General features: G+C 37.9%; 3 protein-coding genes across 10 annotated transcripts; 2 read left to right on the forward strand and 1 right to left on the reverse strand.

The window, feature by feature from the left end:
- Positions 1-176: 176 nt before the first annotated feature.
- Positions 177-4969, forward strand: lds (transcription termination factor lodestar). Of its 3 annotated transcripts, none has more exons than XM_033481286.2 (9): positions 177-517; positions 916-1118; positions 1211-1374; positions 1868-2025; positions 2098-3445; positions 3529-3878; positions 4000-4167; positions 4247-4446; positions 4745-4969. In XM_033481286.2, exons 2-9 carry the CDS (start codon positions 931-933, stop codon positions 4890-4892), a joined length of 2724 nt encoding a protein of 907 aa, XP_033337177.2. In that variant the 5' UTR covers positions 177-517; positions 916-930; the 3' UTR covers positions 4893-4969. The 3 variants fall into 3 exon arrangements, with proteins under 3 accessions (XP_033337177.2, XP_033337178.2, XP_033337176.2); XM_033481287.2 differs by having other exon boundaries at positions 919-1118; XM_033481285.2 differs by lacking the exon at positions 177-517 and adding an exon at positions 708-731 and having other exon boundaries at positions 919-1118.
- Positions 4970-5873: 904 nt separating this feature from the next.
- Positions 5874-6635, reverse strand: LOC117226695 (dynein axonemal light chain 4). Its single transcript, XM_033481290.2, has 2 exons — positions 6320-6635; positions 5874-6223 (listed from the first exon to the last, which is right to left on the reverse strand). The coding sequence occupies exons 1-2, from the start codon at positions 6383-6385 to the stop codon at positions 5966-5968; spliced, it is 324 nt and encodes a 107-aa protein (XP_033337181.1). The 5' UTR covers positions 6386-6635; the 3' UTR covers positions 5874-5965.
- A 111-nt stretch (positions 6636-6746) lies between these two features.
- Positions 6747-9868, forward strand: Hat1 (histone acetyltransferase 1). 6 transcript variants are annotated; one of them, XM_076527914.1, is made up of 7 exons: positions 6747-6863; positions 7472-7620; positions 7845-8054; positions 8188-8344; positions 8416-8630; positions 8863-9014; positions 9093-9868. In XM_076527914.1, the coding sequence occupies exons 2-7, from the start codon at positions 7569-7571 to the stop codon at positions 9384-9386; spliced, it is 1080 nt and encodes a 359-aa protein (XP_076384029.1). In that variant the 5' UTR covers positions 6747-6863; positions 7472-7568; the 3' UTR covers positions 9387-9868. The 6 variants fall into 6 exon arrangements, with proteins under 6 accessions (XP_076384029.1, XP_033337172.2, XP_033337174.2 ...); XM_033481281.2 differs by having other exon boundaries at positions 6749-6863; positions 7792-8054; XM_033481283.2 differs by having other exon boundaries at positions 6835-6986.
- Positions 9869-27929: the final 18061 nt, after the last annotated feature.

The raw sequence follows: 27929 nt of genomic DNA on the forward strand, positions 1-27929 counted from the left end.
ATCATTTTGCTCGCTTGAACGTAGACCAATTGCAGTTATGTATTAGCAAATTTGAAAATATCAATCTGTCGCTCCTACTTTATCAACTGCTTGACTTGAAATGATAGACGACAGGTCGCGCTAGGCAAACCTACCACAACGAAATACATACAATGTTTAGCAAGGAATATCTTGTGAACTACTAATTTCCCTTCAAATTTCATCGCGATTTCAATCGACGAACTGGTCTCTTTCGGAATATGACTGAGTTCTTCACCTGCAAGTTTTTTCCCTCCATTTATTGCGCACTAACTTCGCGCAGATTTTCCAGAAAGAGGACGATATACAATGACATATGACGATGACAGTATGACAGAGAGAAATAGAACGATACAGCATAACGGTCGTCTCATTCAAATCGAATCTACTCTTTGTCATAAAGTTTACGTTCAAGCGATTGAATCTAATCGAATCACACCTCAGGAGTAGCGAAATTGTCTGAGACTGTCATATCCTCAGTGAATCCAACAAATTGAAGGTCAGTGATCACATTATCTTGTGTACTTTCTATCCAGCATTGTTTTCTTAAATTGTAAGACTGTGCAGTGAACGGTTCGTAAGAATAACGATTTGAAGAAATCTATGTATGGAAACAAATCGAGAAGAAGGAATAACATTTCTCTGTTTGAAGCTTCGTTTACAAGAAAATCGAGTTTGGAACTTGTTACAAGCTCACACATATCATGATACATGTGATTACGATCATTTTCGTTTATACTATCGCATTCATTGTCTACTGTAATATTTACATTCTGTCTTAAATCGTATGGCCAACAGCTATTCTTATTGTTAACCTGTTTGTATCAATCAAATTTTAAACTGATGTAAAAATTTCGATTATACCTTATACTCATGTAAATTCGTATGATTTTGAAGCAGGAAACCTTACAGATGGATGAAAGTTTCAATCAGTGGTCTGATGTAGCATCTGACAACGATGAGGATATCATTGAGGGCAGATCATTCATGATATCTGATAGCGATGAGGATATCGTTGAACATATCGATAAACAACAAGTTGTCGTAATCGAAAGCAGTAGTAGCAGTGAGAACTGTTCCAGGAATTTAAGTCCAGAGAGGTAATCACATTGTTTCTGTTCCTGCACTTGTCAAATTATCTATTGTTTTTGCACTGATGATTTCACATGTTTTCCTTTGAAACTTTTTTCAGACAAGCTGCAGCATCAAGAAAATCTCCCTTTACAGAAAATGCCATTAAGAAGAGTGTTAAGAAGCATATCCTTCAATATTCTGATACGGAGGAAGAGCAAGAGGAGGAGGAAAATAGCTACACACCTAGTCTTCCTAATTTAAGCAATGGCATTGAAGAAGATGGTAGTTATTACACACCTTTAAATACAAAATTAAACAAAATAATATATTAGTTTGTCCGGAAAGTTCATTTCAAATCTTTTATATGAATTCAATGAAACGATTCTTGTGGATTGTGAAACAAACTTTCCGATCAACCTAATGTACAATTTGAAAACAATAGTTCGGAAAGTTCGTTTCATTGAATTCATATAAAAGATTTAAAACGAATTTTCCGAACAATCTAATAGTTGATGGAAAAATAAAAACTCAGGAAAGATTTAGAAACAAAGCGAGAATAAGAATAGATTCACATTCTGGGAATACTGTCCACAGTATTGTGCACGAAAATGAATCGCATGATATTAGTATAACAGAAAAACACAACAGTGAATCAATATGAAAACAGGGGATGAACTTATATCTTTAAATAGTTCGTTCAATATAATTCTTCAGAAGAGAGAGAGTGAGAGAGCATGTTATAAAATTATGTGTATTCAATTCTGTTCTTTTTTAGGAGCTTCATCGAATGAGAAAGAAATGGAATCAGAAATTGTAATATCTCTGGCAAAACAAGAAATTGGGGTTGGTAATATTGATCCAATGGTTGCGCAAAAGAGAGCCTTATTAGTTTGTAAAATGGAACATTTACAGACACAGCTGAGAAAATCAAAAGTAAATATGGTGTTTTGTAATGAGAATACAAAAATTTATTTCATTTCCATTGTTTGTATTGTGGATCTTTAGTTGCTCCTAGAAACTGGTAACATCAACTTATTACCGGATGGAGGTAAGAAATTACGTGAAAATATCGAGATGCAGGAAAAAGAAATCGAGGAAGTCGCACTAGAATTACAGAATACTCCGCTCACGCAGGATGTTAAAGGAGAACCACATGACCTCAAGGAAGTAATAGAGTCAGTTAAAGAACAATTTGTTGATGAAGAAAATCCCTACTTATGCAATTTCGATTCTTCCATTGATGTGAATAGTATACCAATCAAACCGAAATCATCTCCACAAACGAAGGAACTGGGTAAAAAGGCTCAAGCGACTCTGGACAAAGAATTAGCGTTGACGGTAGATAGGTTGCAAGATTTACACGGATCTCTGATCGCTAGACCGTCTGAGGACGAAAGAGCTGAAGATCCACAGGGTTTGAAAGTCAAGTTGATGCCACACCAGCAACACGCATTGTTGTGGTTACAGTGGAGAGAAGGACAAAAGCCTCCCGGAGGTGTTCTCGCCGATGACATGGGCTTGGGAAAGACCTTGACGATGATATCGTTAATACTCGCTGATATTGCAAGTAAGAAGCTGAAAGACTCGGACGACTGTAGCGACGAAGAATGGGCAGATTACAATGCACCATTGCGCCACAAGGGAGGCACGCTAGTGGTTTGCCCAGCATCATTGTTGTCACAATGGGAGACGGAGATCAGCCGCAGATGCAAGCGAGGCATGCTCGCGGTTGAAGTTTACCATGGTAGCTGCAGAGAGAACGTTCCTAAAAGATTAGCAAAGAACGACGTGGTGATTACGACATACAACATACTATCCCGCGAATTCAGAACAAGAGCCACAGCTTATAAGATCCATTGGGAGCGCGTAATACTTGACGAGGCGCATGTAATTCGTAATCATAAAAGTAAAATGGCAGAGGCGGTGCACGGTCTAATATCCAAGAAACGGTGGGCTCTCACTGGTACCCCTATTCAGAACAAGGAGATGGATTTGTACTCTATATTGAAGTTCATAAAATGTTCCCCGTTCGACGATTTACGGGTTTGGAAACGATGGGTAGATAATAAAAACGCTGCCGGTCGTCAAAGGCTAGCCACCGTGATGAAGTCCCTGATGCTTCGTAGAACAAAACATGAGCTGCAGGTCAAAGGCAATCTGGATACCTTGCCCGACAAATGTATAGAGGAAGTGTTGGTAAAGCTCGACTCACAAGAGCAATTGGTGTATGAAAAGGTTTTGATTTATTCTCGAACGTTGTTCGCTCAATTTTTGGCACAGAGAGCTGAGAAGGATCACATGTACGATCTAGCTTCGGGAAGATACGATCAACCGACTTTTCTTTCAAATCCTAGTATGTATGCGAGTAAAATGGTACATACTTCTTTCTGAAGCGTTTCAAGCATCAAATCTTGTTAAATCGCGATCTCTTTTCAGACATGAATACTCAGTTCACAAAAGCGCAAAACAAATTACTGTCAATGCATGCTGATATCAAAACGCACGAGATCTTGGTTCTGTTGCTACGTCTACGTCAAATTTGCGTCCACCCATGCCTCATTCATTCTATGCTGGATCAAGAGGACATGCAGGATACTGGGTTAACGGATACTGACAACGTGGACGCTAACTTGTTATCGAAAATGGATGGTATGACGTTAAACGATGGTGAAAATGAAGACAATGCGAACACAAGTGAACAAGAGATAGGCATTGACCGCAGAGTAGTAGCCAATGTCCTCACATCTGAGAACCCAGTCTTTCAAGCTGAGCACGTCAGTTCTAAGGTAAACCTGCTACGCGATCCTGATTAATTTCCTCTGGACTTGTTATTCAAATACAATGGATCGTTATAATATTCAAATGTAAGTTTAGATACCGAAGTAATACAAGTTTCTTTGTGCTTAGATGCAAGCGGTATTGAAAACAGTGAAAGAAATTTTGAAAAAAGACGATAAGATGATCATTGTATCTCAGTGGACTAGCATGCTGGATATCGTAGCAGCTTATTTGCCTTCGTTAAAAGGTGCTACGTTCAAGAAGTTCACGGGCAATGTTCCGATCAGAGATAGACAGGTATACTCGATTATGAATGATCGTTTCTTCGGTATTCGTTGACACTTTGGAATTCAATTCGCATTCGTCGATTCTTTAGAGTATAATGGATGCCTTTAACGACCCGGACAACGACCCAAAGATACTGCTGCTGTCTCTTACTGCGGGAGGCGTTGGATTGAATCTGGTCGGTGGTAACCATATGTTGCTAATAGATATCCATTGGAACCCACAATTGGAGATGCAGGCTCAGGACAGAATCTATCGCTTCGGACAAAAAAAAGATGTTTACGTATATAAGTTAGTGGATAGTACAGTAATGTCTCCTTAACTGACGCTCAGATTGTGCACAAAAATGGACAATTTGGAAAGAGGAGATACGATTATTCGAGTCTTGCGGCTCGTTTTTGTAATTTGTTGACAATTCGTCACTGTAAAGACAAATCGCAAGGCTCGAATAATCGTATCTCTTCTTTCCAAATTGTCCATGTTTGTGGACAATTTGAGCGTCAATTAGGGAGACATTACTGTATTTCGTTCTGAGAATACTGAGTGTTCATAAATAACACTAAATTCACGCATGGACATTCTTCTATAGGTTCATCTGCAGGGACACGATCGAGGAGCGCATCAAGCGTCTGCAGGAGAAGAAAATGGAGATAGCGGAGAACGTTCTCACTGGTGCAAAGAATTCTGCTGCCTCGAAACTAACTCTGAACGATCTCAAATCTCTGTTCGCTTTCTAACGAAATGTCTTCCTTAACTAAAATTATTTTTTGATAAATATTTTCGTGCAATATACAGTTTTTTATTCATAAAGCTACTCAAAGTTGTCGAAAGTTTTTTATTAGAAATTTCAAATGCGAAGAAGGAGGTGTCACGTGAGCCTGAGAATGTCTCCGATATTCCGTGTTTCTTTGTTGCTTCATTTTATTGTATCGGACACCGTTGCAGAAATATATGCCTGTCCTACTAGAAGAAGAAGAAGAAGAAGAAGGAAATGAATCATAATTCTTTAATCAGGTTTGAAATACAGTTCGGCCCGCTCATCTATCACTATCCACATTGAGAATCGCACCCACGTCATCTTGTTTAACATCATCAAGTAAATATTTATGAATATAAAAAGAATATACTATATAGCAACGCCAATCGGAAGGAAGACAAAGAATAATTATTCTTAGGTTAATAAATGACGCTTATTTATTTGACAATGAACGTTACAGTCTTCGGATCATGATCACCTTCTTTTCGTATGCTTCACTTGTCTCGTATCTGAAACACGAGGTACAAGTACCAGGTAGATTGCTACTTGCTGATCGCGTGCAATCGCATGTCGCGTGTCCAATTATTACCAGAGTATACATTTAAATAAACAGATATGTACCCCGCCACAAGCCCATAAAATCTAAATTTAGCGCCATTAGACATAGTGGCAAAACGCTGAAACTGATGGACAAAATTACCAACAGCTGATTTAGTTGGTAACAATTCGAGTATTTTCCCACTACATAGGTTGTCGCTATACGAACCTCCGACAACAGAAAATTCGTGCCGGATTTTACATTGTATATCTGTTTGTATAACATTGAATATCTGTTTTCTATATTTGCAATATTAGATAAACTTTTCTTTACATAATATAAATGCTGGAGAATTTCTTGAACATTTTCGTATTCTCAAAATATTCTTTCGTTTGGTGTTCTTTAGAAAAATACAAAAAAAGGTTCGTTCATCGTAACAGAAAAGATGTTCTATTTATTAAGAAAAAGTCGTATACGTAAATAATAAAACATGAATTGTAGGTTTAATACTTTTATCAAAAATTTGAAACTGTTCTCCATACAAGAATAGCAATGTTACCGCCGTTATACATGTATAAGAACGTTTTTTCCTGATATGTAACTGCAGAAGCATATGATTCACCAACTACTACGTGAAATGGCCCTCCAAAACGTTTTTCTAAACCGTACTTAATTGCCCGAGCTGCAAGTTTGTAATTATCTGTATACTTCTCCGTAGCCGTTACACACATTTCAATAGCTTCTTGTTTCATTTCTTCTGACATGTCGCTTTGCTGTACAAAATATACCAGATGTATAACATACATATTTCAATTTGCAATTAAGATTGCAAATGTTAATCTTCGAAGAATGTTAATTTATTCATGCACCTTACACAAAGGATAAGTGTGAAAAATAAGGGGTTCCTCCGTCTTTTTTACCTCTCCTGCTGACATCCTTGTTTCAATCTATGATGATTTCTATCCGTTGAAAGTAGATATAAAAACTGATTAATAAAAATTTTTAATGCTTTTTATATTAAATCGATATATCTATTCAATTTCATTTGTTATTTCATAAAATTGCGATATAATAGGAAAATAATAAGATTTGTCTAACCATATTTGAATTTTAACTTAAAAACACTAATATATACATATACCTTATATGTACATGTTTATCATTAACAAAATGTGATGTATGTATTTCTCTTAAAAAATGAGAAATATGTATATGTATATAGTTTTAATTATGTATTATTTATAATAATATGAAACTAAAATTAAATAATGTAAACTATTACTTTATAGTAAATTTAAAAGAACCATATTCTAAATAGTAAGGGGTTATTTCTCAAAATTAACCAATGGCTAACAAGGATTCTACATACAGGCTGGTCAGGCTTCAGTCGATCTTTAAACTTCAAGAGGATTGGTAACTATAGCTTGAATAACCGCTTTATTTTTGGCGCGAAGGCATTTTATAGCTTTATTAAAAGAAAAAAAGAATATTAAGTGATATTTATTGAAACATATAATAAAGGCATATCATAATAAGGTATAACAATGTAGAAATACTAAATGTAATGCACGTAAACATTGATAACTTTTTAAAATATTGAAACCAACACTTACCAAGCTACATGATGGCATATTAAATTAACGAACTGAATGATCAAATTTTATTTGTTTGTTCAGACAACTTACGTGTATGTAATTTGCTTTACGATATTGAACATGTTATATTTAATATATAGTTCTATGTTGTACTGTACAATGTATAACCTATGAATGTTGAGGTTCCAATTGAATTGATCAAGGTCAAATCTATACAAATCAAAGTAACAAACTGATTTAAAGATTTTGTTCTGCAATATAAATAAAAATCTCCAATTTTAATTATTTACATGAAGATAAGCTAAGTAATAATTAACATTTTCATAAGAAAAATTTTAAGAAGTATATAGCAGTTTTAAACATTCACTTTTTTATAAAAATTCATTAAAGTATAAATATAATCCATGTCCTTTATTTTGTTATCAGATGGAAGATCCAGCTACGGCACGCTTAAAAGCTTTAGTTGTAAGCAGCAACGATGCCTTGGAGTTCAAATTAGTCCGTATTATGGAAGATTTAGAAAATGATGAAACTACATTTAAACCAGAGATGTCCCATCAAGTATTTGGAGACAGGTTTGTTTAAATCATATGAGTAAGCAAATATTGTTTGCTTAAATATATTTATCAGATAAAATTATCTTTCTCTAAGACTATACTTTATACTATATTAATTATATATATATATATTACATTTATTAACATTATTTATTAATTATTTTCTTGATTATTCATTTTATTTGTCAGTGAATCTATATTTGGTTACCGGGATCTTAGAGTGAAGCTATACTACTCGGCAGGTTGTTTAGAAACTTATTTGGGCATGACCTATTCAGAAAAAGTAAATAAATCAATTTGTGAAGGAGTCGAAGCTGATGAGGTATTACCTAAAATGGTGGAGAAACTTGCACCCAAAGTTCATGATAATATAGATTCATTTATTAAATCTCTGGAAAAAGATGATACATTTAGACCTCATGGAGAATTGTTGCATTCATTTTCCATTGATGGTAATCAGTTTTCTTTATTACATTTTTTAAATTGCATGAAATGGATCAATACATATGTATTTATATATATACATATTTTATAAATAAATATGTATATATATATATATATATACATATTTTGATGAGATTACAGATGAAGGATGCACTAGAAAATTTGAAGTCTATAAAGCTGACATGACTTATAAAGGTTTCAAGGAATATCATGAACGTCTCCAGACATTTGTCCTTTGGTATATAGATGCTGCCAATTTTATAGATATAGACGATGATCGGTGGCATTACTTTAATATGTAAGATCAATTACTATATTTTCATTAGCTTATTAAGTTCATGCATAATTATTTGTTCTTTCTTTAAATAGATTTGAAAAATATCATTCAGCACATGGAACTGTTCGCTATGCAACCACTGGTTTTGCTACTGTGTATCAGTATTATGCATATCCACACCATACTAGACCCCGTATAGCTCAAGTTCTCATATTACCACCATTTCAAAATATGGGCCTTGGTGCACATTTATTACATGCTATTTATCGCGAATATATAGGAAGAAATCAAGTGAAGGATATAACAGGTAATTGAGCATATAACGACTGCTAATTATATTATGAAGCTATAATGGAGGCAATTCTATATGAAGTATTTCCTCTATACCTTGTCATTGTGACTGAGAACATTTCATTTTGTGTTTCTTCTACTTGGCACTTAAAATTCAAAAACAGCTAAGCCAAAGCTAAGCCTGATCAATCAATTTGGTTTCAGTAAAACTAGTTCATTTTGGTAAGGCATTGTCATCATTTTTGTAGTTGAGGACCCATCGGTGACTTTTCAACGATTAAGAGATTACGTGGACGCAATAAACTGCAGCACGTTATCTAGTTTTTCACGGGAATGTCTGCTTCAAGGTTTTAATAAAACTATGGTTACGGAAGCGAAAGAGAAATTCAAGATAAATAAGGTATTGATAATTGATGCATTAATATATACATATAACAAAGAATATACATTGAATGGAAAATCATTTTCTGATTTATAGAGACAAACTCGTAGAGTATATGAAATTTTGAGATTGCGTTCAACTGATTTATCAAACGAGAATGAGTATCGTGAGTATAGATTAGATGTAAAAAAGAGATTGAATATCCCATATAAACGTGAACAAAATGATTTAAGAAAGTTGGAGTGTGCACTAAAAAACATTGGTAAAAAATCAAATTACACACTACCTACATCAGAGCAACGTTTGCAAACTCTTGAAAAAGAATATAGGAGTTTAGAAGAGGAGTATAAAAAAGTTATAAAGCGATTGGAAGATGCAGACGAACTTTGAAATTCAATATTTTCTAATATTTTGTTTTCGATTAAGTCATATATATATATATACATACAAATTAATTAATACAATATTTATGAAATAATTGGTTAATTAATTTTGTGGCTTAGTACTGACTATTAGAAAGGAATATTTTTAACATGTTGTAATACAATTTAATCAACCGAACGCTGTTCATATTTTTTGTAATTTTGTTACTTTACCAAAATAAATGTTTCAAAAATAATGTAGGCATAAGAATATAATAAATAATATAGGTTTTACAATAAAAAAATACATTCTTATATAATGCAAAATATAACATTGTGATTGAAAATTGGCGTTTCGTTTGCTTATCTTAACGTTCACTTGCGGCAATTTTTCATATACCGCCAAACTTCCAGTTATCATTAGTACCAGATGGTGCTTGACCAACTTGTTTCTGTAAACTGTAATAAGTACAAAATACGTACATAGAAATAAAAATAAATAAAGTCTGAGGGGTTCATAAAGTCATTTAAAGTAACTTTTTTTCTTAGCACAAATGCAATACGCAGCTTTGTTTACTTGTCATTAAAAGACAGTGACCAATGAGAGATGAGATCAATTGCTGCGAGACGGTCGAGCCAAAGAGCGGAACTGGGCTTCGTCTGCTCGTCGCCTCTTATTGGTCAGTATCTTTCGTTAATTCAGTAGTGCCAAACCATAGTAAGCCCAGGCGGTGGCAACCGGCTTAGCATTATGAAGCAGGTAGAGAAACTGCTTTTCCTCTGATTGGTTAACGCTTCACAGCTAAACAGTGCTGCTCTCGCAGTTTTAGACAAAGAGAGAAAGTGGCGAGTGAGCAAAAGAGCATAACATCAGCACAACTATAAGCAAAACAAGTAACACCGATGATCAATGTAGCTTGTCTCACTTTACCATACTTGCGATTTCACTCTATTCGCGTATCCGTTTGCCTAGTGCTCCATCTAAAATACGTGACATATACTTTCCGTCCTTTCTCGACCATACAGTTTAGCGTATTTACGAACGTCTTGAAACGACGACCATTTCTACAATTATTAAAATTTTCGGAAACCTATAAGCTACATGTTAGATAATACTTTCTAGTTTATGAATCTACATCTGAAATTTGCATTCATATTCTCTTAGAAAAACTACACATTTAATTTAGTAATTACCTACAAAAAATTCTTAAACTCAGAGATTTAGAGAATTATTGAAGATTGCAACAATTTACTGGCAAGAAAGATTAAAAAATTATATGAAACAATTCTAAAACGTTTAGTCGAAATTTTGATTCGCAATCTACAACAAAACTAGGATTTTAGGTAGCCCTCCTCTAACATACTTTCGTTCTAACACGATAGGAAAAATTGCGGGTACCTTCGTATAGCACTGCAATCTATAACACTGTTTCGCTCTAATACGATAAGAAAATTGCGAAAAACTTTGTACAACACGGTACATACTTCTATAACACTGGATAACATAATTGTTGTTTAACATATTTAAAAACTTAATTACCTTAAAATAATGATGGGAAGGAATAATGAACTATAGTGTCTTCACATGAAAATATAATTATTATAATTAAGGGTATATAAAAAAATAAACCCTTCCGCTGAAAAAAGCCGAAAATTCAAAAAGGAGTTGCAAAATTGTCTATCTTCATATCATGAAATCTACAATGATTTTGTAAGAACTAGCAAACAAACCAAAATTACAGATTTTTTAAAGAGGATAGAAGGTGCAAAATATCTAAATGAAGAAGAAGGTTCAGAAAAATAAATATAATCTCGTTCAACCGAGAAATCGTTCTCGTTTGATGAAAATAATATTTTTTGTTTTTTTTTTCGTTTTGTAATATACATACATTTATATTTTTCATGAAAATTAAGTTTCTTATATGGAATTAAAAAAAATGTTTGTTTTTAATAAGTTTTTGGAATGGAATCTCTCTTTTTGTACTGGTACTCATATCTATCGTGTCATAGAAGGGTTACCTGTATAGGGAAATGGCTGTGTTGTTTGTGGGTCTGGGTTACGTAGGAAATCGTATTTTATTCGGTCATCGACATTATCACTTCTAGAGCGAACTGGACGAACTTTGCTGCTTGCATAAATTTCAGGCCCTGAAAAGGACCGTAATTATTAAATAGAGGAGTGGTCTAGCATGTGCCAGGGCTCGGACAAAAAGAGTTTCTCCAGTTATCGTTAATCCTTTCATTGCTGGTGTAGATACTTCTTTTCCAGAAACCGTTATTTCATAGCATAAAAATTGAAGAACTGCATATTAGACGCATGTTTATTCCATGAAGAATCTACTACGAGTGAATACGGGACAGCACAGCACAACCCTCTCTTTCGGAATACGTGGTACCGGTAAAGAAGAAGGACGAGATCGTTACTTCCTCCCGTTGATTGTGGACCAATTGGACCTCCTATGTGATGCGGTGGTCTATAGCATACTAGACCTACGGAATGCTTTTTTCCACGTCATGGTTGAACCCGAAAGCCGAAAATACACGTCCTTCATAGTACACGATGGACAGTACGAATTTTTGCGAGTCCCATTTGGTCTGTGCAACTCCCCGCGGTCTTCCAACGATTTGTTAACATCGTGTTCAGGGACCTTGTTGCTAGGAAGGTTGTTTTCACATATATTGACGACCTAGTTGTTCCGGCAGTCGACTTCGAGGCCAGAGCCACGGAATACGGACTACGAATCAATTGGTCGACACGCGAATTCTTGAGGACGCGGGTGGAGTATCTCGGGTACGTAGAGGAGGGAGGTACGATCCGCCCCTCGGAGGATAAAATGCGATCGGTGTTCACGCAGTTACTGAAAGCCAATGTACCTTTTCGATTCGGGTCAGAAGAACGGAGCGCGTTCGGGCTGCTCAAGGAAGCTCTGCGTGAAGGGCCAGTACTGCGAATCTACCGGCCCGAGCGTGAAACGGAGTTGCACACTAGCGCGTCGATGCAAGGATTCGGGGCAATAGTGCTCCAACGCGACAGCGAGGACGGTGCGTTCCACCCTGTCTATTATGCAAGTGGGAAAACAATGACCGCGGGGCAGCAACACTCGAACTACGAAGTACTAGCCATAGTTAGAGCATTGAACAAGTTTAGAGTCTACTTGTTTGGGATCCACTTTAGGGCCGATTCACATACACTTGCTTGGCTCGAGTCGTACTAGCAGCGTGCTCGATTGAGACTGACCATATTAGACGTGCGAGCATGATGCCAGGCAGGACCAATAACCTCGGGACTGAAGTCCCTTAGACCGAGATTTCGGAGTTCGACTTTATCTTTTCCGAATGTAGAAAAGGACAACAAACGAAAAATAGATAATATCGCAACGTGTAACTTCTTTATTTGTTCACTACTTCTTAATGGGACGTTTTCCAACGCAATCGTGAGCTTTTTCTGATTAAAATAAGACGAAACACGATATAATTTTTGTAAGGTTATATCGATTTTTATGAAAGGCAGTATCTTTTTTGAAAACTGGCTAAAGGACTAGTCTATTAGACAATGACTATAATATTTTTTTAAAATTTTGCTATTACTTGAAATGACAACAAAAAATAAAATGCTACTGCTTTTTAACTTTTTTATCTGAGCCTATAAATGCGTTTTGTAGATCTTATATCAATACTGAAAATTTCATCGAAATCGTTTGTCCTTGAAATACGCTGTAAACAATTAGAGATCGATCAAATAAAAACCTACCATTATTTAAAAAAAAATATTAGTCGTTTAGTCCAAGTTTTAAAAGAGATACTGCGTATACCGACCGATAGCCTGTTAATCGGCTTCTTGTCTTCAACGCTTACCGACCGGTAGCCTACTAATCAGCTTTTGGTTCCCAGCGCTTACCGACCGATAACCTAAATATAAATCGACGTTTCACTCCGACCAGCTGCCTCCGATTGTCATAGAAACCGATAATGTGTTATTCACTATTAAGATGAAAGTGTTAGATTGAATTACTGTAAGTCTCCTATATTATTATACAATTTTTTACATATTACATACCTTCCGCGTTGAATAAAATAAATAAAATAGATCAAATAAATATTGTTTAATGCTAACGTCATGAAAATATAAAAATGTTAAACAAAATTACCGTATAATAACAGAAGTGGAATAATATAGAAAATAATAGTAAACAAAGTTTGATTTAACATTTCTATAAGCGAAAGAAGAAGCGCATATTATTGTATATAAGTGGCAAAGCCAACCCAAATACTACTACTAGTACTACTCTGCTGCTGCTTCTGCTGCTCTTTCTACTATCGCAATCAAAGTCGCGGTGTTCTTCGGAAGGATACATCACCGACATACATTGACCCGACCCCCAAACGCTTGCCTCAAAGAACAATTCCGACGCCGCGTTCGTACTGGCCTTGTTTTGCTAATTAAACGTTCGGCAATCGGTGCCTGACGCACATCGCCACGACGGTGCATTAACGGTCCCCCGCGACGCTGAACATGCCAGATAAATTTTCTGAGCCCTTGCGCTAAACACTTTGCGACCTTGCGCTTTACCAAGAAGCCATGCTTCAATAATTGTTATCTTGTTTACTACGTTTTTGTCCTCAGTATACGTTGTAAATATTTTGAGTATTTCTCGCGTGCGGTTTTGACATACCTTATATTCTAGGTTAGACACGTCGAATTATTTTCTGTCGCTTTCTGGTAAATGTTTGATTAATTAGTGGTTTTAAGAAAATTGACCACAACCTGTAAACGTTAAATATAGCCACCATTGTTGCAATACGACGAACCACAGGAACCATTCTACTAAAACTGATACTAAGTTCTTAAGCAATAAAAATGAATACAAGTTTTACTTCCTCTGAAATTGTCAAAATAAGAATTATTTATCCTGATCAGTGGAACTTCCTGTTGTTGCTTGTCTTTGCAATTCGCTTTTGGGGAATTACAGTATATATGTCTTAACATTGAAATCATACCGTCTTTCATAAGGCTGTAGTGTGACACTTGGACAAATCTAACAATATGATATAGTATTTACTAAAATACTTTAAATATACAGATCAGGAACTTAAAATTCTGTCATTTTGAAGACGCTATAAAAATTTCCAGAAGAGTTCCAGAAGTTCCAGAAGTTCCAGAATTTCCATAAAAGTTCCAGAACACTGTTACTGGTCACTCGGAGATCAATGTGGGAAAGTTCAGCTTATGCTAGTTCATCAGCGGACGCTGAACAACTTGTTACTTGTTGACATGAATTTTCTCGGTTGAGGTTTGCAACTGTACATCTATTTCGATGGGATTATTGTCGGAATGATATGAATCATCAACGTAAGACTTAGTAGATGCTTGATTAGTTAGTTGGAGCGGTGCGGGGCGCGGCCACCTCGCACTGTATATACACTGGTTACGGGGAGGGGGAATTGAACTCCTCCCCGCGACGCGGGGGACCCGCGGTAGTGTACTTACGGGTTCTCGTGGTTCCCCGAACCGCCATTTGTGGCACCGCGTCCTAAGGTCGCCGTGGAGGTTTTAGTGGGTCAAAACCCACACTACCCCTGCCTTGCACTCCCAGGCGGGCGAGGGTGCCTGAAAAGCAGATTTCCTCCACGTTGAAAAAATAAAGTTTTAGAAAGTCCAGAAGTTTCAGAAGTTACAGAAAGTCCATAAAGTCCAGAAGTTCCAGCATACTGTCAATTTTCATGATAATATTACTGAACATTGAGCGAGATCAGTGCATCGACATCGTGAATTGTGATTGACATTTCCAAGCAGCAAATGCATCCTCATCAAAATGGGTAAGTTTACTATTAATCATATTCTTCACAATTCTTAAATATACTGTTGAGGGGGTTATTTGAAATAAAAGAGTGTAGAATGAGACACACGTAAATAACTATATTTAAGAAAGAAGTGAAGGAAACACTGTGAAGAAGCGCACACTATGAGAGTACTGAAGAACCTGAGAGGCCTGGGCGACAACACATGTTTTTATACCTGTGTACTCTCCTCAAGTATATGAAAACCCTGCACTTCAGGATGTGGAGGCTTTCTAAGACTCTAGAAATTACTTCTTGCTTCAATACTCCCCTTAAAGCTCTACATCCTTATCTTACAATGAAAGAATTCATTCCACAATCTCTCTTATACTTATAAGGCCTAATTTCCTACTTAAGATAATATATCTCGGTTTCGCTAGTGCTTTCGTGAATATATCGGCTATTTGTTCTTCACTTGTGATATACATCAAATCAATTTCACCTTTTTTATACAAATCACACACAAAGTGGTACTTAATATCTATATGTTTGCTCCTTTGGTGGAATTCGGGATTTTTAATCAATTTTAAAGCACTCATATTATCTACATACAGCTTATAGTTAACAGTATCCATTCTACAGTCGTGAAACAATTTGTTTAAATCATACGATTTCTTTTGCCGCTGACGCTGCGCTTACATATTCGGCTTCAGTCGTCGATAGAGATATGCATTACTGTCGCTTACTTTGCCACACAATTGATGCATTCGCAAATTTAAGAACTAGGCCAGATGTTGATTTTCGAGTCTCCTTATCTCCTCCAAAATCAGCATCACTATACGCTTCGAAATTCCCATTCTTATTATAAAATAAGCCTACGTCTATTGTACCTTTTAAAAACCTTATTATACGTTTCACCAGAAGCCAATGTGCTTTAGTTGGTTTATCCAAAACTCTCGATACTACGTTGAGTGCAAAACTTATATCCGGTCTACTTACTGTTTACAAAAAGGTTAAATTACCTACAGCTTCTCGATACGGTACATTATAACAATAATCTTTAATCATGTCAGTCGCATCAATCAATAAATCAATCTGTAAATGTTGATCCCAAGGAAATTGTTTACATCTTTCGTGCTTGTTATTTTGAAATTCTTACTTAGATCAAGAAAGAGTTTATCTATTAAATGCTCGTGCGACGCTGCTGCAAGCCCGTCATCAACATAAATCGCTAGAAACATTTTTTCTTCGTTCCTATCATAAATGTTTCAGCCCATACAAACTTTTCAGTAATTTACAAACTTTTGTTGTCCCGTCACGAAATCCTTCAGGTTGTTTCATGTATATATCTTCGTTTAAATTTCCATACAAGAATGCAGTCTTTATGTCAAATTGACCTAAGCTCCATCCGTTACGCTCAGCGATACTTAATAAAAATTTCACGGTATCATAACGGACTACCGGACTGAAAGTTTCTTTACAGTCGAGCCCTTGTATCTGTGAGCATCCTTTTGTTACCAATCGCGCTTTAAATCGTTCCATATTATCAGGAGAGGTCTTTTTTGTGTAAACCCAGCGGTTATTAATAATTTTGCGATTTACAGGCTTCTCGACTAAAATCCACGTTTCATTTTCGCGTAAGGCATTTATTTCTTCTTCCATAGCATTAATCCAAAATTCCTTCTCCTTACAAGTAATTGCTTCATTATAATCGACAGATAATTTCTCTGCACGAAAAGTGGTCGGACAACGGTAAAATTCTGTCCGTTTAATCGTTTTCCTATCACGAAGTTGCATTACATTATCATTTTCGATTGAAGATTGCAAAGGCTGTTGTGCTTCATCTGTACTATTATTAATATTGACTTTGAGTTCTGTATTTCTAAAACTAACTTCATTGTCATGTACAACTGGATCTTCTGCAATCTTCTCACCTTTTTTTAAATGTATCTATATCAATTTTGTTTGCTGTTAATCTCTCGGATTTAAATAGTACATCGCGACTCAAAACAACGTCTCCTAAACTTGGCATAAATACCCGATATCCTTTGCAATTTTCAATATACCCAACTAGGTACCCTTTTACAGCTTTCCTGTCGAGCTTTCTTCTTTTTTGAAACGGTACATGTACAAAGCATTCCGTCCCAAAAACTTTCAAATTTTCTATACTTACCTCTTTGCCGTACCATAAATCGTAGGGATTCTGACCCACCGGTTTTGAAGGTCCCGTTCTGTTTATGACATACGCAGCTGTGTTCATCGCTTCAACCCATAATAACAAAGGTAATTCCGATTTCGAATATAACATTGACCTTGCAGCCTCGACTATAGTTCGATTATCCCGTTCTGCGACACCGTTCTGCTGAGGTGTATACGGGACACTCCAGGTATGTTTTATACCTTTATTGCTCAAATAGCGTTCAACGTCTCTATTTTTAAATTCTTTTCCGCAATCGCTGTGAAGTGTTTTTATGTTCTCCCCGAACAAATTCTCAACCTCATTACAAACTAGTTGCAACATTTCGGACACTTCTGATTTTTGCCGCATAAAGTAAATTTGCCTAAATCCAGAGTAATCATCTTTAAGAATTAAAAAATACCGTTTTTTTCCTATTGATTCGTGTTCCATCGGCCCATACACGTCGGCATGTATAATTTCGCGACATTTCTTAGCACGATCGTTTCTATTATGAAAATTAAGCTTATGGTGTTTTTCATACGCACAACCTTCGCAAAAAACACTATCATCCTTTACATGAATCCCCTTATTTTTCAAAAAATATTTTACATGTTTAAAATTTGGATGACATAGTCTTTCGTGCCATAGCTGTAAGCTTTCGCTGCAAGATTTAACGCATACCTTTTCTTTACTAACATTATCAACTAAATTACATCTTTTTGCTATTGTAACGCGTAAATTCACTTTAAATAAATCGCCCCAAATCGAACCAGTCGCTATGACTATCCCGTCGCGTGAAAATATACATTTTTCGCCATATTCGGTAATCGCGTGATCGATTCCTTTTCTCGTGGCGGTAATTATTGAAAAAAGATTTTGTTTTAATTTTGGTACAAATAAGACATCGTACATAATACCTGCTATCCATTTCCTGTCTACATACGTTTCAATTTCTATATTACCCTTTCCGTATGCTGGAGTAGGATCTCCATTACCTAGTTGAACAATCACCGGTTCTTCAAACTCTTCAAAGTCGTGGAAAAAGTCTCGTCGGTGCGTCATGTGATCGGTTGCACCCGAATCAACCACCCAGATTCCGTCACCTCTAAAATCACTGCTGCTTCCTACAAAAGCCTGCTTCTGGCCCGAAGTCGAAGTCGAAGTCGAAGTTGAGGATTGCTGCACTCCACCGTTGTTGCGTGACCGGAAATTTCCCTTCCTCTTGAAACAATTTCTGCTTAAATGTCCTTTAGAGCCACACACGTGGCAACCAACACAATTTTTCCGTATGTGGTCCATTCTACCACACGTATAACAACCAGAAAAATCATTCTTTTGAGGCTCGTCATAATTCGATTTGTGTTGATAACGATTTTACACAGCCACATCCTCGTCGTTATCCTGTTCTTGAATTCTGACTTCCTCAGTCATCAATCGCGCCGTCAAGTTTTCAAGGGTTTTCTTTTTATCTTCCACTGAGTCCCACGCACAATATGCGTGTCAATACCATGGAATCAGGAACTGCACCCCCGAGGTTCTTCATATTCGTCGTTAGCTGTTCAATTTTAGCTAAATTGTGATTTACATTTTCACCCGAGTCCCATTTCAAATCGAAAAATTGTTTTTGCACTATAGAAAGATTTTCGTCAGACTTCATGTCATAAACTGTATTGAGTTTCTTCTACATTTCTTGAGCAGTTGTACAACTCAGGAGTAAATTAAGAGGTTTCTTCTCTACTGAAGTAACTATCAACTTACGAACTACTTTATCAGCCTTTAAAAACCTTTGTAATTTTGCTTCATAATCGCGAATTCTCAATCGGACGCTGTAGCCTTCCTTCGCACACATCAAGTGTATCAACGTCATCCTCGAGCAATGTACGGATAACGAAGCGCCATTGCAACCAATTATCACTGTCACGAAGCTTTTCTACTTTTAAACTCATTGACTCCATTTTTCTTTAAATTATGCACAATTCACTTCCTTTTAATCGAGTTATTTACACTGATACTTTGTGTAACCTGGGCCCATAACCTGTTGAGGGGGTTATTTGAAATAAAAGAGTGTAGAATGAGACACACGTAAATAACTATATTTAAGAAAGAAGTGAAGGAAACACTGTGAAGAAGCGCACAGTATAAGAGTACTGAAGAACCTGAGAGGCCTGGGCGTTTTTATACCTGTGTACTTTACTCAAGTATATGGAAACCCCGCACTTCAGGATGTAGAGGCTTTCCAAGACTCTAGAAATTACTTCTTGCTTCAACATATACATATCCCTCATGTTCTTTGATACCACTTATTATTAAATTAGCTTTGCGAATCGTCCGTTGAATTCTGTGTGGATACGGAATTATTGAAACGAAAATATCTTTTGCGTGAGTTTGACGGGATTTCTTATTGTTAATCTTTACTATAATTGGCTCAATTAATAATTAGAACGGCTGTCACGGTTAAACTACTTACTATTTCGGCTCCGAAAAATTAGTAAATGTTCTTCAGACGTTCTAAAGTAAAGGTTAACGATACGAACTTTGAAAATTGGCTCTTTCAGGGCCATACATATTAACCCAGGAAAGTTCGTCCGCAGATATTATTGATATGTGATCAGTGTTTAGTGATAATGTACTAAAAGTGACCGTTGGAATAGCCTGCCTGGAAACATCCTTCTGTTCGTCGCCGTCGGATACAGATCAGCTGAGCAGTACATCATACATTGTTCGAGATCAATGCACTATCCTCCAGCATACATTTCCGATCATGTAGTGGATTTACAACTAAATGGATGAGTTTCTTCTTGATAATATTCTTCATATTTCTCTATCAAACAAATCTCTTATGTCCTTTAACACGATTATTATTTATTAAATTCGCTTTGCGAATCGCTCGTTGAATTGTGTTCGGTCGTGGAATTATTTTAATTACAATTTAATAAATTAACATTTACGAACTTTGTTAATCTTCACCTTGCATACAAATTTCATATGGTACACATGAGGTGTCATGCATATCAGAAAATTAAAACGGCTGTCATACTTATTATTTCGGGTCCGAAAAATAATAAATATTCTTCAGCCATTCTGAAATAAGAGAGAGAGGATGAACAGCGTTTTTCTTAAAATTATCACTGCCACGTGGTAAAAAAGAATATCGAAAGTTCATGCTCCGTGACTTCTTCATTGATTTGAATACGGCACAGAGTCCCCCTTCAGCTGTCAAAATCAGTGGTAGAAGCACATGACACTCGATCGTTGTGTTTCGCGCCATTGTGTTTTATTGGTCACTGTTTTTCGTTAATAACTCGGAAACAAAGCCGCGGATCGCATTTTCGCCAAGGAAAAAGTTGCTTCAAATGACCTCAGGAACCCCTCATTTCTCGGAAATACGGTAATTTCGGGACGCCCTGCATATATAGTATCCCAAAAATGTCTCGCAATACGGAAATGTGGGGTAGCTGAGGTCATTCTAAGTAACTTTTTCCTATGCGAAAATGCAATCTGCGGCTTTGTTTACGTGTTATTAACGAAAAACACTGATCAATGAGAGGTGACGGTGCGAATTTCGAGAGCCCGCAGCACGAAGCTTTGACAGAAGGTCGGGACGGACTCGAGCCGCGTTCGAAGTATTGAACAAATCACGAAGCGTGAACTTTCCGGACTTTTTTTACTACGTAAAAGTGATATTTTAAAGAAAAACGCTTTACTTTAGAACGTCTGAAGAATATTTACTAATTTTTCGGACTCGAAATAATATGTAGTTTAACCGTGACAACCGTTTTAACTTTCTGTGTACAATGAGGATTAACAAAGTTCGTAAATGATATTTTAATTTAAATAATTCCGTGTCCGAATAGAATTCAATAAATGATTCGCAAAGCTGATTTAATAATAAATAATCGCGTTAAGGAACATAACGGATTTGTTTATTAGAGAAATATAAAAGATATTATCAATAAGAAACTCACCCATTTAGTTGTAAATCCACTTCATGCACGGAAATGTGTGTAGGAGAATAGTGCATTGACCTCGTACAATGTATGATGAACTGCTCAGCTGATCTGACGAACAAAAGGATGTCTTCGGGCAGACTATTCCATCGTTCATTTTCACTGCATTATCACTAAGCACTGATCACTTATCAATAATATTTACGGACGAACTTTCCCTGTTAACAACACATACCGCGTTGACACGTTTCGTAATGTTCTCCTGAACCCTTTGCAGCATCCTTGGAGTAAACACGTTGTTCACATCGTATAAGATTAATTAAGGAAATTCTCTTGTGACGTCCTTTCCATATTAATGCTCGGGACAAATTGCAGAAGACTGGCACGATGGCCGACAACGTTCGTGTTTGATAGGAAACAGTTGAAACTCAATCGTAGGAAAATGAAACATTGTCGGCCACAGTGCCAGTCTTTTGCAGTTCGTACGCAGTACGTGTTATTAAGGGTCGATTCTCATCTATGTGCCAGGCTCGGCCGTGCTCCAAGCCTGATCAAGGCCGAATCATTGCTACATTTGATTTACATTAGAGTGTTCACAGTACGCGTGCCGTGCTCGGAACGTGCCAGGCCGTCCGGCACTGTCCAAATGTGTCCATACTTGCAGGCAGGCCCGGATCAGGCTTGCTTCGCCCGTAATCAAAACAAAGCGAGATGGAACTACGGAATTGGTACGATGTGGACAGAGTGCGCAATCTTTTGTTTTAACGTTGCAGGCAATAAACCCGGGAAAGCATTTCGACTCGACAAAGTATGCAAAAAAAGGAATCTACGAAGGCTAGATGGAGGCACGACGTCTGGTGACCATTTGTGGGTCATAATCCGATAAAACTTTTTCCTTTTTTTATTTAACGTGGAGGAAATCTGTTCGCCAGACACCTCCGGCCCACTCGGGGGAACGGTCGGAGGGGTGGGGGGGGGGGTAGTGTGGGGTTCGACCCACTAATACATCCACGGCGACCTTAGGACGCTGGATCACATCTGGCGATTCCAGGAGGGAGCCACGAGAACTTTAAAAGAACACGACCGCAGCTCCTCCTCGCCTGGCCGGTCATCTGGCTGGTGATAATGTCCGGCCTCGTCCCAGGAGGGTGGGGGGAGTATTATTCTTCCCCCCTATAATCAATGTTTCAGCGGTGCGGAGGGTCGCACTCCGCATCCTCTGCCGGCGGGCGGCGGGAATGTCGATCAAACATAGGTCTCCCCGCCGCCCGCTACTCTCAGCTACTCGGGAGCTCTCGGCGCGTATGCATACACCGCCCCCAGGTACGACGGGCGGGATAGGTACGCTCCCGATCCCATTCGGCGGCCGCCCTCTGCGACATGACCTGCTCGCAGAAGGAGACCACCGCCTTCCAGCATCGCCCCAACTACGCTGAAGAGCGAGATGTCATGCATCCCAATATTCGGTACTAGGACTCGGCGCAGCACTGCAAAGATAGGGCATTCCTCCAGCGTGTGCTCCGCCGAGTCCTCTTCCGCGCCACAATGGTGGCACACCGTCGTCGCCTCCCGACCGATGCGACACAGGTAGACACCGAAGCAGCCATGCCCGGTCATCACCTGGGTCGCTCGGTAGGTGAGCCTGCCGAACGGTCTCTCCCGCCACGTGTTGAAGTGCGGCAGGAGAGCCCCGGCGGTGCGCTCGCCGGCGTGTGAACATAGCTCCACACACCACCGCGCCCACACTAGTCGCCGGGCCCGAAGCTCGAAGCTCTCGACGCCTCCCGCTCCGGCGCCCTCCCGTGCCTGACGGATGATGCATATGCGCCTATACACATAGGCGCGCACTGCCGTCTGCAGCTTAAAGGGAAGTTCTCCTGTCAGAGCAAGCTCCACCACGGTAGACGTGATGAACTGAAAATTTTATTGCAACACCTTCAATGGTTCAAAAGTGATCAGAAAAGTCACTGAATTTCTCGATCCGGGGAATATGTATTTCCCAAACCATTATTAGTGTTACAGGCGAATGTTGATGATTTCGGAGAGACCTCCGAAGTCACAACACCGAACGCGTTTGCCGTCTCCCGTGAGCTAACCATGCGCGACGTAAGTGTGCGTGCGTACGTGATCTCCGCGTCATATTTAAACATCGCGGTGTTGCTATGACAACCGACGGATGTCAGATGCTGGTCGTGTGAAGCGGCCAAATTCGAAAAGAGACTGGTAACGTTCGACTAAGCGCATCGATAAAATGATACGTTCGCTGGGCGCGAAGCATATCACGACAGATATTCAGAAAAATACGTTTACGCCTACAATTACGATTACGATTACGAACACGGTTACAAATACGATCCACTATTACAGATTACGATACCGAATTATAAGATAACGAACACGGCTTACAATCACGGTGTACGACTTCTGCGTGCAATTATGGAAATTATTGTATACTGTTGTATCACCTTTTTGTATTGTATTTTGTACAATTAATCGCACTGTTAATCGTCGCTGTTTCCGCTATTCGTAATTCCGTTTTAATCACTATCAATTTCAACTTGTATTTCAATTGCCAGGAATTCATTGTCGGTATAGTTACCTTAGCTAGGTATAATACATAGCAAAGAGCATCAGGATTTTGCTTCAAGCGACGACACTGATGCAGGTTTTGTGACAGATCTAGGTAATTAATGTTTTCTATTTTATCGACAATTTTTAAATATCGATTTTAAATATCGATCTTTTCAGACATTTATTCGTATCATTCTACAGTGGATTGATTGTTCAATGCAGTGCGCGAATGTCAGACTTTGATCAACAAAAATCATCCATGTCTTGGTCGTCATCAATTTTTATCTTATTTTCTATAACTTATATTACCATCTGCCTGCATAATTCTCATGAAGTCTGAAATTCACGCACTTCGAATAATAACAACAGATATCGAATGGGGTGCCGATTTAAGAAAGTTATGTATCAATCTCGAAATTCATGATTTCGTCTTGCTATGACGGCAAGTGTGACCTCTACCGTTATCTCATCGCAAGGGTGTCTAGCCCCATAAGCTTCTTTCCGCTGAGTTGATTGGCCCTTTTTAGAACTGTTTTCGGAAAATTTTAGAACTGTTTCTAGAACATTATAACATTATAGAACGGTTTACAGAACTTTTTGGAAGTGTTTTCAGAGCATTGTAGAACTGTTTTCAGAAATTTTTAAACCTGTTTTCATATCATTTTAGAACTTTTTAGAACTGTTTCTAGAATTTGATAGAACTGTTTTCAGAACTTTTTAGAACCGTTTTCAGAACATTTTCGTGCAGTTTTCAGAAAATTTTAGCACTAGTATCAGAACTTTTTAGAATTGTATTCAGAACTTTTTTTAGAATCGTCTTCTTCAGCACATTTGAACTATTTTCGGAACATTTGAGAACTGTTTCCAGGACCATCTAGCACTATCTTTCTAAATTTTTTGTGAACTGTCCTTAGAACGATAACTGTTCTGAGTACAACAAATGTTTTTTAATAACCTTCCAAAAACAGTTCCAAAAAGATCTGAAAACAGTTCCAAAAAGATCTGAAAACAGTTCTAAAAAGTTCTGAAAACACTGCTAAAAAGTTCTAAAAATAATTCTGAACAGTTCAAAAAATATTCTAAAAAGTTCTGAAAACAGTTATAGAAAGTTCTGAAAACAGTGCCAAAACATTCTGAAAACAGTGCTAAAAAGTTCCAAAAAAATCAATCATAATTGTAGGCATAAACTTAATCGTGTGGATGCTCATCGCGATATGCTTCGAGACCTCTGAGCATGTCATCTTATCGATGCGCTAGCCGAACGTTACCAGGCACCTTTTGAATTTCGCAGCTCCGCTCCACCAGCATCTATTGTCGGCCGGTTGTCCTAGCAACGTCGCCACGTTTACATCGCAGCGCTCACGTACGCACACACATTTACGTCGCGTGTGTGTTGTCTCACGGGAGTCGGCGAGCACCGATCGGCGTGTGACTTCGAAGGAACCTCCGAAATCGTTAACTTTCGGCTATAACAATAATAATAGTTCAAGCAATACCAGCATGATACTGATACCTCAAAATGAAACAGAATTTTAAATTCAGATTGAAATTGAGGTTGAATTTGAAATTGAAATTGATAGAGAGTGAAACGGTATTACGAATACCAGTGACAGCGACGGTGAACAGTGACACACACAAAATACAATACAAAAAGACAGTAGTACAACCATATACAATAATTGTCGTAATAGTACGCCGAATCGCACGTCGTTGTTTTAAGTTGTTCTACGTTCTATTATGTCGTTTTACGAAGTTTCACGTTGTTATTTTACGTTGTTTTACATTGTTTCACGTTGTCGTTTGAAATAGTTTTACGTTGTCTTAAGTTGTTTTACATAGCTTTTGAAATAGTTTGGTTTGCTTTACGTTGTTTGACGTTGTTTGACGACGTTTCACGATGTTATTTTTCGTCAGTTTACGTTGTTTTACGTTGTATTACATTGTTTCACGTCGTTGTTTTAAAGTTGTCTTACGTTGTTTTGCGTTGTTTTACGACGTTTCATGTGGCTATTTTTCTTTTTTTATATTCTTTTACATTGTTTCAGGTCGTTGTTTTACATTGTTTTTACGTTGTTCTACGTTACAATGTTTCGTGTCATTGTTTTAAGTTGTCCAATGTTCTTTTATGTCGTTTTACGATGTTGCACATTGTTATTTTTCGTTGTTTTACATTGTTTCTCGTCATTGTTTTAAGTTGTCCAACCATGTTTTACGTTGTTTCACATTGTTTCACGTTGTAGTTTAAAATAGTTTTACGTTGTCTTAAGTTGTTTTACACTGTTTTTACGTTGTTTTACGTTGTTGTTTGAAATAGGTTTACGTTGCTTTACGTTATTTTACAATGTTTCACGTCGTTGTTTAAAACAGTTTTGCGTTGTTTTAAATTGTTCTACGCCTGGATTTGAAAATAAATCGTCTGTATCGCATGGATATGAAGCGAAATTGTGTATTTTGCATGTATTTGAAGCTGAATCGTTTATGGATTCGCCTGAATTTGAAGCTAAATCGTTTGTTACTCATGAATTTAAAGCTACATCTTGTTTGGATGCGTCGTATTCGCACCCGATATCGTCACTCCGCGATATAAACTACCTGTCAGGTCGTAAAGCCGATTTTACGCTGCGCGACGGAGTGGATCGATATCGTTGTCCGTTTGATTAAAAATGGGACAACTGTTTGGTTGATTTAGAATGTGCCACTCAACAAGTGTGAATATGATTGTGTCTGAATAAGTGTGAACTGAGTAACTGACAACTGATCAAGAGAAGAATCGGTTTCGAGTTTTTATACTGTTTTGTGGACAGAAGACTAGAAATTGGTTGGCCAGTGACGCGATGGAAGGGGATGTAAGGTGACGTAGCACGCAGTGCCGCAGGTAACAAGAAACCCTGGACGGGTGACCGAAGAAAATGCTGCCGATGAAGGTGTGCAGTATTCAACAGTGCAGAAATGGCTTTATAGCCGGAAAGTACATGGCTCGAAAAATCATAAACTTAGAAATTGCAAGGAAGGAGGCTATAGTTCTACGAAATTGAAAAAATAAATTGAGCCGAAGATTCCCCGTCAATAAATGTTTTTTAGGGATAGAAGGAAAAGGTAGTTTGTCCCGGAAAAAGTTAGGCGGATGCAGCCCGAAAATTCTGTTATATGTGAGATTATGTTCGTGAACGATACATAGATAAGAGCTAGATAGATATGACAGCATACAGTGATACAGTACAGTAAAAGGCTTGGATATGACGGGTTTATACAAAGAAGAACGGTGTGAGAGTCTTTGACTACTGATTGTCTATGAATGTCATATGCTCGTTTCGGCGATGCTCCTCCGGTTGATGAAATAGGGGCACTAGTTTCTTCACGCTGCGATCGAACACGTTCGCGGCGGTCTTCACTGTAACGGCTCGAATAATGCCGTCGGCTCCGGGGTGAGTCTTGAGGACGCGTCCTAGAGGCCATTGCATCGAGGGCACGTTGTCTTCCCGGAGAAGGACAAGCGTACCTTCGACGATCGGATGCTGTCCTCTGGTCCATTTGTTTCGGCTCGTTAACTCGTTCAGGTATTCCCGGTGCCAGCGCTTCCAGAACTGTTGTTTAAGCTGCTGGATACGCTGCCATACGGATAGTCGATTTGGATTGGTATCTCCCAAGTCGCGTTCGCGTAGGCTCGTGAGAGCATCACCAATCAGGAAATGTCCGGGAGTCAACACTAGGAGGTCGGTAGGATCGGAAGATATAGAAGTGAGAGGTCGCGAATTAAGGATGGCTTCGATGTTTACGATTAGGGTGTTTAGGTTCTCGAATGTGAACAGTTCATTACCTACGACGCGTTTAAAGTGGTGTTTAAACGATTTCACCGCGGCTTCCCACAGACCCCCGAAATGTGGTGCTTGTGGTGGTATAAAGTGCCAATTTTTTGATGGTTATGGTTGATTGGATTTCTGCGACTCGATTCGCTACAAAGGTTTTTAAAGAGTGTGGGGAGGAATGTAGCCAGTGAAGGACTATAGTGGAATCTATCCAGAAGTGGATGTGTTCAACAGGTATGTGTAGTGCCTTTATGATGGTGTTCATGAGTTCGGCGAGTAATACTGCTCCG

The sequence above is a fragment of the Megalopta genalis genome, unplaced genomic scaffold (genome assembly GCF_051020955.1).
Source record: "Megalopta genalis isolate 19385.01 unplaced genomic scaffold, iyMegGena1_principal scaffold0050, whole genome shotgun sequence".
Classification (NCBI taxonomy): domain Eukaryota; kingdom Metazoa; phylum Arthropoda; class Insecta; order Hymenoptera; family Halictidae; genus Megalopta; species Megalopta genalis.

What these genes read in the sequence shown, in the direction of transcription:
- lds (XM_033481285.2), top strand. An exon ending in TTCCGATCAGAGATAGACAG is followed by an intron (nt 4,168 to 4,246) that starts GTATACTCGATT and finishes TCGATTCTTTAG; the next exon opens with AGTATAATGGATGCCTTTAA. An exon ending in AAAGATGTTTACGTATATAA is followed by an intron (nt 4,447 to 4,744) that starts GTTAGTGGATAG and finishes ATTCTTCTATAG; the next exon opens with GTTCATCTGCAGGGACACGA.
- LOC117226695 (XM_033481290.2), bottom strand. Translation starts at nt 6,385, where the DNA reads ATGTCAGCAGGAGAGGTAAAAAAGACGGAGGAACCCCTTATTTTTCAC. An exon ending in ACACTTATCCTTTGTGTAAG is followed by an intron (nt 6,224 to 6,319) that starts GTGCATGAATAA and finishes TATTTTGTACAG; the next exon opens with CAAAGCGACATGTCAGAAGA.
- Hat1 (XM_033481281.2), top strand. Translation starts at nt 7,472, where the DNA reads ATGGAAGATCCAGCTACGGCACGCTTAAAAGCTTTAGTTGTAAGCAGC. An exon ending in GCATTCATTTTCCATTGATG is followed by an intron (nt 8,055 to 8,187) that starts GTAATCAGTTTT and finishes ATGAGATTACAG; the next exon opens with ATGAAGGATGCACTAGAAAA. An exon ending in TCAAGTGAAGGATATAACAG is followed by an intron (nt 8,631 to 8,862) that starts GTAATTGAGCAT and finishes TCATTTTTGTAG; the next exon opens with TTGAGGACCCATCGGTGACT.